At 44.4% G+C, this 10437-nt stretch overlaps 1 protein-coding gene across 1 annotated transcript in view; it reads left to right on the top strand.

Annotated features, from left to right (window-relative positions):
- Positions 1-307: 307 nt before the first annotated feature.
- The window catches only part of MB21D2 (Mab-21 domain containing 2), a gene marked incomplete at its 5' end in the record, with an annotated part of 60515 nt that continues 50385 nt past the window's right edge, over positions 308-10437 (top strand). Inside the window, one exon of the mRNA XM_082319564.1 lies at positions 308-518. Within this exon, the coding sequence (XP_082175690.1) occupies positions 308-518 (211 nt within the window). The remainder of the gene's footprint in view (positions 519-10437) is intronic.

Here is a 10437-nt window from a genome sequence, read left to right as displayed (position 1 = left end):
CCCGGCAGCGGCCCCCGCTCGGCCCCGCTCCGGCCCGGCCCCCAGCGCGGCGGCGGCTCCGCGGTGCGGCGGCGGCGGGCGCGGCGCGGGCGGGGGCTCAGCAGCGCGGCCGCTTGTTGATCGCGGCGGCCGGCGCCGCTCCGCGCCTCCCGGGCCCGCTCCGCGCCGCGCAGGCAGCCCCCGCCCGGGCTTGCCGCTGCGCCGCTTGCATTCTTCCATTGCAACATTGCAAACCCCTCCTTTTTTTTTTTTTCCTCTCTCTCCCTTTCTTTCCTCTTTTTTTTTTTTTTTTTTTTTTTTTTTTTGCATGAAGATGGCGGCGCCTCTCGCCAGCAAGGCAGGGTCCGCCGGCACCAACAGCAAGCCTCCCTTCCCGGAGCTGGATTTCCGATCGGGAGCCAGGGTGGAGGAATTGAATAAACTCATCCAGGAATTCACCAAACACGACCAGAGGGAGTACGACGACCAGCGAGCTCTGGAGATCCACACGGCGAAGGACTTCATCTTCTCCATGCTGGGTAGGGCAGGGACCGTGTGGGGCGGGGGCAGCGGCGATGCCGGCGGGGGACCCCGGGGCAGGGCTGCCCGCCGGTGCGGCACCGGCGGACCCTTTCCCCGCGGGCGCCCCGAGCTGGGGGCTCCCCGGCCGCAGGGCGGGTCTCGCCCCGAGGAAACTATTTTGCCTGTCCTATCCACCTAGCCTTTAGCAGCGGTGTATTTATAAACACAGAGGAAAAGCTGGGTCGCAGAACTGGCCGGTGCCGGAGAAGCACAGCCAGCAGGGCTGGAGGCGAGGCGAGCCCGACCCTTTATTGTTTTCCCCCCCAACTATCAAGGCTGTAGGAAACACGGATTTTTTTTTTATGGACCGCTTACTTTGGTTATTAGACCGGCTGATGCTTGTACAGGAGCATCCTCTAACTGCGTTTCTTGCTTAGGTTGCAAAACTTGCTGCGAGTGGAGCAAGTCAGATTGTGGCGGGGGAGTCCTCATCTGCGTGAAACTTTGAATCACGGGCAGGGCTTCTTAAACCAGGGTGAAACATGTGTTGGCCCTTGCAGAAATCACCTGGGCTCTGGCATGACTAAGGCTTCTTAAGATTACCGGTGGAATGTCTAACAACTCTGATTCTCTAGGTAGTCAGCTCCTGATAAATATTTACCTTGTCTTGACTAAGAAATCACTCACGGGAATGAGAGCCTTCAGGATACGAAAGGATACTCTTTAACATGCAGGTTGGATCTTGAAATCAGTCATCCAAGTTTAAATCAATATCTCAAACATTTTTGCATGTAAAATACGAACATGGGTAAACAGCAGGTGTGGCCAATGAATGGTTCTTTGTAGCTCAGAGGTGCACATACACCCTGGAAGCGTATTTGGCACAAACCAAGTGTGTGGTCTACACGTACACTGTGAATAACCTACATCACTTTTCTCATCCAGAAGCACAGAGCTATCCTATTGCAATAATAATTATTTCTGTATCGGGGGCAATCACTATAATAGACCAGTTCTCCTATAGCCATGAACATACCTACACTCAGTAAATGAGAATCTACCTGTCCATCTGGTTGTCTTGTAAGGTACCTGGATAAGTGTAATTGCTTGCTGTGGGATTTGCAGAATTTTGAATGTGTATTGCTTTTTTACCAAGGGCTGGACAGGATATAGCTGACTAAATTTAGCTTGAGAACAAGGACAACAAGTTGAAAAGTCAGTAGCATGTGTATTTATAGTTGCTGTTATAAATATTTTTCCCTTCCTGTTTAAAAAAAATGATGTGGTGAAGCCATGGTTGCATCAAAGCCTGTAGGATTTTTGTTATTGAAAACCTGATCCTGTGGAAGTCATCCACTATTACGATCTGATACATTTTTCAATCAGGGGGTTTAAATAACTGGCTGAGGAAGCAGAGCTGGATAGGACGAAGGAAAAAAGAGTGGAGAGAAAACAGCCAGAGCAGCAGTTCTGGGTGTGTGGCTTGCAAGGAAAGAAAGCTTTATATGATCCTGTTCAAGCATTCCTAGTCTTTGCAGGGGACAGGGACCACAGCATTTCTTCCTGCCTCTTGTGGGAGAAGGCAATAGAAGAAAGACAGAAGAACAGGCTGGAGCGTGCCTTGTATTTCTGCAAATGCACCTTAATGCCTTGCTGTTCATGAAAACAGGGAGCCTCAGGGTGTTCAGAAATAATGTAAATTAATGTGGCTCTTTGTTAATATAATGGCTGGGAGATGAGTGTTCTTCCGTTTTAAATGTATAGACTAAAACCGGGGTTTAAACAAAAGCTATATTTCTGTTTAAGTTTTGCCTGAAAATTTTCAATGATGAGGCTTGTTTCTGGAAAAAAAAAAAGAAGAGACTTAAGGACCAAGCCCAGGGCAGAAATGGAAATGGGGTGTCTCATTTGTCTTCATTAAACCCAGAAGTTGTGTTTGTGGATCAGACCCTTCTTAGCCAGAGAGGCTCTTAAATCTAAAAGGATTTAACTTATTAATAAATAGCTCTTTCCCCTGTGCCTGATCCCTCCCATACGTACTGCTCTTATCTCATCGGGTGATGATAGGAAAATTAAACGTAGCTTTCCTGATTTAATTACATTGGTGTGTAATTGGTGGATGAATGATAGGCGAGGAGACTTTGTGCGGATTCTCAGATGTTTGTACTCTGCATGGCTTGCCCTCTAGGTCAGATCTTTTCTTTCTGTTTATATTAACTCTTTTTCCTTTGTGTTATCTTGCCCTGGCTATTAGCGACTGAAGTCTGGGAGATCTCAAGAGTTGGGCTATGACAAAATTAGGGAGAGGTACTGCTTGTTATGCCTTTGTTCAAAATCTTGTGCCCCAAGCATTGGAATAGGACTGTAAATGACCTATCTATCTGGTGGGGGAAGTGAGTCTTTTCTGAATGTGGGCAATTCCTGGGCATCCCATTCATAGTCACCAAGGCGGTATGGTCTTGCTGACACCCTGCACTGAAACAACAGGTGTCTTTTGGTGCCTTTGCTGGGTGAGGTCCTGTGCTCGCACTGAGCTGTGCCTGATCATTGCTTGTCTCTTTGACACAGGTATAGCTGAGCCTCAAAGGAGGGGAAGGCTGTATTAATCAAGAAAAAGAGTGGAGAAAAGACGGTCTTGTGTTCTGGGCAGCAGGCTGGCTGGGAGTGACTGAGGGACCAAGTCTCTGCCTGCCAGTTGTGAAAGGAGCTAATTGCTTACTCTCCCTGTGACTCGGTTTGGGGTTTTTTTTTTGTGCTTAAAGAGTGATAAAGGAGTATTTTTATCGAATGATGCTGTTACAGTCAATGATATTTTTATTCTTAAAGCACTTGCTGCTATTGTGATGAGAGGTGCATAGCACTCATATTACAAAACCTTTTAGGGGTACCTGGCCTAGAGAGTATTGTTCATGCAGTACAAGTACTTCCAGGAAACTTCTTTAATAAACATTACTTGTCTCTTTCTGTTCAGCACCTAAATAAAAAAGTGTTGTACTGCACAGATGTGCAAGGCTTAAAAAAGCCCATATATTGTGCTCTTGGGAACTAGAACATTGCATATTAAACAACCCCTTGAAATTTCTAGTGCTATTGCTGCCTCAAACCAGATCATGTTATTAGGGATACTGACTCTCGTGTTTTACTTCTTAACAAGAGGAGAAGAAAAGAGCAAGGAGGTATGAATAAATACAGACGATACAGAGGTATTTCCTCCACTCCAGGCACACACTGGCGTTCAGTCATCTAGAGCAGTTTTCAAGCTCTTCAGGTTGGTATTTTTTTTCCCTTTCCTATCATGAGACTTTTTCTTCTCTGTAGAGTCAGAAGAGGGATGCTCAGGTCATTTCATGCCATTCTCTTTCCTCTCATTGCACTCTCCCTCCCCAAATCAGGGGAAGGACTGGTTTAAATTGGTGCTAAATTGGCCTTTTCTTTTTTTTAAGGCCTCTGTCTTTTTGTCACTTCAGTGATTGCATCTCAGTTCTGCGGGAGAGGACTGGAGCTGCCCACCAGGACAGGCCACACTTCGAGGATTTGCAGCCAGCTGCAACTTAGAGCTGTTGACAAGACCTCTAGTGAGCTTGTATCAGCACCTGATACAGGAGAGGTGGTGAGCCTATTCTGAGAGCATTTGCTTTTTCTCTGGTGTCGGCCTGGTGCTAAGCTGGGTATGCTAACACGTATTTGTGGTAGAGGCAAGTCTCATAGTGGAGGCAGAGCTAGCATCAGCAAAAGATTTCTGCTGCCAATACCAGCTTCCCAAATGGAGCGAATTACCCTGCTGGGCCCCTGCATCTGTAGCAAGGCTTCCAGCTGTTTCTTGGACTGACAGCGCCCTAAAATATGTGCAGTGGAGGTGCAGATTGCTGTGCTGAGAACACAGGTGCCCTGACAACATCTTGCTTTTGTTAGCATCTTCTACAAGAGAAGCATTTCGCAGTCCTCCCCTGTACCCGAGGTCTGTATAGCAGAATGACATTGATAGTGCGGCTCTGTTGTGTGGGTTTGTGCGGCATTTTTTCTCCCTTTCCCTACCTGGCACAACTTGCTGATGAAACCTTCTATTGTAGACTAGATTTCAGGCATTGTTGGAAGTATTACCTATTTGTCTATGATACATTACGGAAATTCTCTGGTTTCTGTTGTGGTGTCAAGCTGATGAAATAGCAACAGGATTGGAGTGATCTCTCTAGGGTTAAGTCTTTTGTGTGTGTACGCCTTTTCTCAAGAGAGGCCAATCATGATAGGAGCACACTGTACTCTGAGGCCTATGTTAATAAAGGCTCCCTGCTGGCATTCCCTGTGCTGCTGAATGCATAATGCACAGCTGTTAAAAACAACCTTACTGTATTGCAGATTTCATTTCTGGCTTCTGTTGGGTCTCCTGTCCCTGCAGGCCACATGTTTCTGTACTTGCATTTGACGTTGTGGGGTGGTTGTGTTGTTTTTTTTCTTACGGGACAGGGTGCTGCAGTGATAAAGTAGCCCTAGCAAGGCATTGGTGGCTTCTGTTTGGTTGTAGCTACCAGAAGTCAACCAATTTAATCTAACTGGGAATTCTTTCTGTGTAACTAGTTAAAAAGCTTCCTCTGTCTCTTTGTTCAAAGCCATTGCTGCTCCACGTGTGCAGTGAAAATAGCTTGAAAATCTTTCTCTCAATTGGTTTTAAGATGCTGGTACTTCACTTGCTCAACTACTGTTTTGAAACATTAGGCTGTGATGCAAAGTATTTAGTGTAATAGCTAGGAACATGTCCTAAGGGCACAAATTCTCATGGCAGGCTTGTCAGACTGCCCACTGCCTGTTCCTTCAGTCTATGGAAATATTTGTAAAAGATTTGGGTGAATACTTGCCAAGCCCAATTATGCAATTATGTTTTAAGGGCAATTTTATAATTATAGTGGAGGATGGTAACCAGGATACGTGAGTTGTTGGGTTTTTGACTTTTCCTTGTTTCTTCCACATGACTTTGCATGAATGCTAAAACATTCGGAACAATTCTAGTCAGAAACCAGTTGTTCAACTTTCTTTTAGGCAGCTGGCTATTTTTATAGGTGAAGCTAATTTAAAGGCAAATGCAACATTGCTCAGGAAGGCTGGAGGACATGTTTTAGTATAGCTTTGGTAATTTATAAGATGGATGTGTACTCGGAGACCCAGAGCAGCCCATAGGCAGAGTCCAGTCTAGAGAAGACTCAGGATGTAATAGTCCTGCCTGGACTTCTCAAAGAGACTCTCCAAGCTGTGCAAGTTTTTTTGGTAGTTGGGATTGTCTTTCTTAATTTTTATTTGGCAAATGCTAGGTTCCTGCTGGCTTTAACCATCTCCTGTACAACTAAAACTTTTGCATCTTTTCTTCGGCCTTGACATGTATGTACACTCTTGCCCCAGTGCGTGCCCCAGTCCTTTTGCTGCAAAGATGGTTTTCCCAGGCACATCTCTGAAACCCCTGTGTTCCCTTCTCTGCCCTGGTCAGACCCTAGCTGTTTGTACTCTGCAAGATCGGTTAGGTGAGAAAGTGCCAGGAAGAAATGTGATTAAGGCCAAGGGATTAGCTCTCACCTCCAGTCAAGGGGGCTTCAGTTGCCAGGGCTGCTTCGGCATGACACTGTGAACAGTGATTGAGATGACAACTGCACCTCCAGGCATGCCTCTGTGAGACCCTGTGGTGGCAGCTGCAGGTGGAGGCTCTGGCATAGACCTCTCAACTCTCTTTGAGTCTGAGAAAAATGACCCGCTACTGAGTCCATTACCTATGGCTGGTGATGCTAGTGTATGAAACTAACTTGAGAAGCAAGAGCTGTAGCTCATTTCCTATGAAAAGAGAGGCTTAAGAATTGAATGCGTTGTGTAGGGTGACATACCTCCTGAGCCAGGTTTTCCTTTAGCAACTTACAGCTGGGATGGGTTAAGTTCCATCCTAAAAGAAAATCATTAATTCTGCTCATTGGTAGCTTTCCCTGCCTTTCCCTGCCTATCGGAACAAGGAGATAAAATTTCCTGAGAGTAACAGTCCGTTCATCTGCACAACATACTATATTACATTTAGACTTTCTTTAATTTGCCTGTCTTTGGGGTATGAAACAAGCAGTAGAGTAGATGGAGTTCTGGGGAAGCAAAGAAGGGTATCTGCCATGCTTTTTTCTTCGGAAAAGTGGAGGACCTGTCATGGGAGCTAAAGCAGAAGGCAGCTTTGGATGTTGTACTCACAGAACTTTCCCTTATTGAGAAAAGAGGAGTGTGCCTGCATGTGAGCAAGGGTGAGAGCGCTGAAAAATGACCTTTAGGTGGATGTCTCAAGTTATTTGCCCAAGTCTTGTTCTGATCACTAGTAGTGTGATGTGAGTTCAGGAGACTGAACTGGAGCTTTATTGGAACTTGCAACCATACTTCATAGGTTCCCCATCCTAACTATGGATTTTATATCCAGTGAAGGTTTATGACTTCAGTTGGCGCAAACCTGTCTTACTGTCTGACTAACAAAAATATGAGGGTTGGCTTCCTTTTCTGCTAATACAACTGGAAGGCAGCTTATGAGACATTCAAAATAGATCTTTCAGCAGCAGCTGATGTTCCAATTGACAGATGCTGCTATGGATTTTGCTCTCTTTAATAAAGAGAACTCCACTGTTTGCTTTCATTTCTACCGTTCTGTTGCATTCCATTTTACTGCATATAGCAATTGTCCCGGACTGAGTGGATTAATCTGCGCCTAAGTACTTCAGCTAACCTGACAGGCCCCTGAATCATGTACTTCTGCATTAGATAAACTTTCTGCATTTCTTTCAAAGCACCATTTCAGTGACTTTCTGGTTATAAGGGAATCAACATGTGCTGTAGCATTCAGTTTGAGGAAGATAGATTCCCTTCTCCCCAACATATTTGACTTTTGAGCTTTTAATAAACACTTGATGCTAAGGAAGTTACACCAATCCTGTTAATGCATTATATTTCATCTGTCAGACAGTATGATTTTAATCTAATTTAAAGCATTTAATTAGAAGGTTGTTAATGCATTTTGTTACGAGCATGCTGGTGTCGAAAGTACAAATTGCATACCACTGAGTGGGGGTGATTAATTGCTTTAAGGTTCGTAATATCCATGTCTCTGAAACAGCGGTGGTAGCTACTTTCACCCACTCATGTTTAGGGCTGTGGGCAGAAGTTTGCACAGCACTGGGTAGCTTCAGCTTGTAGAACAGGAGGTGGGTGGCATCCATTTCACCCTAAGAAAATCACTCTGTAGGTAAAACACTGAGTCAGGACACTCTAGACCTATGTTCCATTCTGAGCTGCCCCCAAATTTACACAGAGCTGCACAAGTTTCTGAATATAATGATACGCAGTGGGACCGTGGTACTACCAGAAGCCTTCCTTGTCTCCTGTGCTAAAGCAATCTGTGAAAGGTGGGGTGGTGCCAGAATAGTGGAATGTCGTGGTGCTGCCGTTCTTCATGATGGGATGGTTTAACCATGCAACCCTCTGAGACTGAAGCTGGAAAAGGAAGTCTGTTTTGGGGAGTCTAGCCTCAGAAAGAATTTAAATAGTGAAGGCAAATAGTTGCTCTGTCATTGGGTGTTGATCTAGTGGCGTTGGGATCAAGTACAGTTCAGCCTCTGAGAGAAAGGTTACAACCTGAGCAGTTAGGCAGTTCTAGCAAGTAATCTTATTTTATACCGAAGGGATCCCAAAGCAAAACTGGGACAAATTAGTTTAAAGAACGCATCCTGGCCACAGTTTGCATGCTGATGTAATTTGGCAGAGTCAGGCAATGCCACGCAGTAAAGGGCAGCAGTTTGGGACAGAAAGCAAGGGAAAAATACAAGACATGGCCAAAGCTAGAAATCCTGCTGGGATAGCCATAAGGAATTGGCAGAGAATTTTTTTTTTTTTTTTTTTTTTTTTTTTGTCCAATGACACCTTTCTAAGGTCATGATTTAGATGAAAAGTAGAGGTTTATGTGTGGGACGTTGTTGGTCTGCTTAGATCTTCTCTGCTGTGGCTTTCAGTCAGACCATGCGGAATTTCTTCCATGCACTGATGGAGTGAGAGGTCATAAAAGATTTGGTCCAGAACTGCTGAGCAGCTAGGGAACACGTGCAGTTGCATCTAGAAATAACAAAGTTGGTTGTTGCTTTACTGCTTTTTCTGTTCTAAAATATCTTATCTCAACTCTCCTGTTCATGTTGTAGGATCTTTTGACACTGCTCCGCACCTCTCTCAAGGAAGGATGTTTTTATTCAGTGGTGCACTTATGACCTTGTTTAGAAAATCGGGTGCTGAGGTTGTGAGGAAGGAGTTGTATGGAACAGCTATCAAAAATGCTAAGACAAACACTGCAATTAGCTTCTGTGCTTTTCCCTTCAGTACTTCTACTCTTTGCATTTTAATGGATCTCTGGAAGAGCTGGTGATGCTTTGGGTGACTCCTCTTGGAAATGAATCCTGTGCTAATAGCTCTGGCTGGGCCTGATCCACAGGCAGATGCTTGGAGATATTGCATGTTTGTTTTGTGCCTCACTAATTAATGTATAACTTAGTGGTAGAACAGCAGGAAAGCTGCGTTTGCTGACACTTCATGATATAATGATTTAATCCTTTGTGACACATTCCTGCTGAGTGTCAAAGCTGATAACTCTAATCTCTGTCCCTAGCTCAGTGCGACGGGAACCTGTTCTAGAGGGCATTTTGCAGGAGCTTGCAAGCTCTTGTAGGTACTTTGTGACCAATTCGTGTAAACTTTTTTTGTACGTTGCCACTCTTGAGTGTGATTGTACAGCATTGCCTGGTGCACTGAGGAGTCTGGAGCTGAGTGCAAACAAAGGAGCTAACTGACTGCATTCAAATGAAATAAGGCTTGTCCTGGGAGGAGGGGGGAAATACCCTAATCTCCCTCTAAATACACTTCTTCCTTGCCAACATTAAGAACAGTGTGGTTATATTGATTCAGTGGTGCCTAGACCCACTGCTCTTTGTTATATATTATTCTGAAGCCTGGGTATGGATGCAGATCTGTACACAGGGATAGCTGTACAGCTACTCCCCAGTGCTTATTCCTTGGGATAGAACCAGCAGAGCTTGCTTCTGTTCCAGCATGGACAGTGAATTGCTGTTTATTTTAAACTTTTGGTTGAATGGTATTCATAAAACAATTTGCAGCTCTGCAAATAGAGGAGGGAATGTCACTGTAACAACCCTTCAGGGGCTCTGTTGCCTTCTGTCTCTGAAATTTGCCTTTTGAAAGTTGCATACAGTGTGCTGAATGGCAGATCAGGTATTGATATTGGCCCCTTGATATTAGGCCTTCAAAGCTTGAGTTGCTGAAATGTCTGTATTTCATAGACAGTAGGGCAACCATGTTCTAAGCAATCAGTAAGCTGAGGAAAATAAGAGGAATGCAAGTCTCTGCAAGTGCAGCATGTCTCTCAACAAGCTGCACCTTCTGAATTAACTGACTTTTTTTTTTCCAATGTGCAAGCTGCAATGCATATCTAAGTGCAGTATTGAGAAAAAGGAGCTATTACAATTTGACTGAGCATGTCAGAGACTGGTTTTATGCGCTAGGTTGTCTGTCAAAGCTTGAACCTGTACCCCCAGTTTTTCCCAATATCCTGTGAATTTTGTGAATGTGCAAAGCATGCACTTGAGGCAGCAATATTATACTGAAAATAGGTACTTTGATACAGGCTTGTAATATCAAAGAATGACTATGTCCGTGCAGTTATTTTAATTATCTTGGGGAGGGATTCATATGTTCTATGTAAGCACTTAGCAAAACTATTTGCACATTATCAGAGCTGCAGAGTTAAGTTACAAGTTAGTCTGGAAAATCAAAGTTAAAAAAAAAGTTATTTTGATCTTCTTAAACCTAAATTCTGGTTCTGGAAACATAAGGCACTCCTGAGTTACTTTAAAAACTAGAAAATCCCTTTTGGCT

The sequence above is a fragment of the Platalea leucorodia genome (genome assembly GCF_965183815.1).
Source record: "Platalea leucorodia genome assembly, chromosome: 8".
Taxonomy (NCBI): Eukaryota; Metazoa; Chordata; class Aves; order Pelecaniformes; family Threskiornithidae; genus Platalea; species Platalea leucorodia.
The sequence above is the reverse complement of the archived record's forward strand: the minus strand, read 5'-3'. Positions and strand labels throughout refer to the sequence as shown.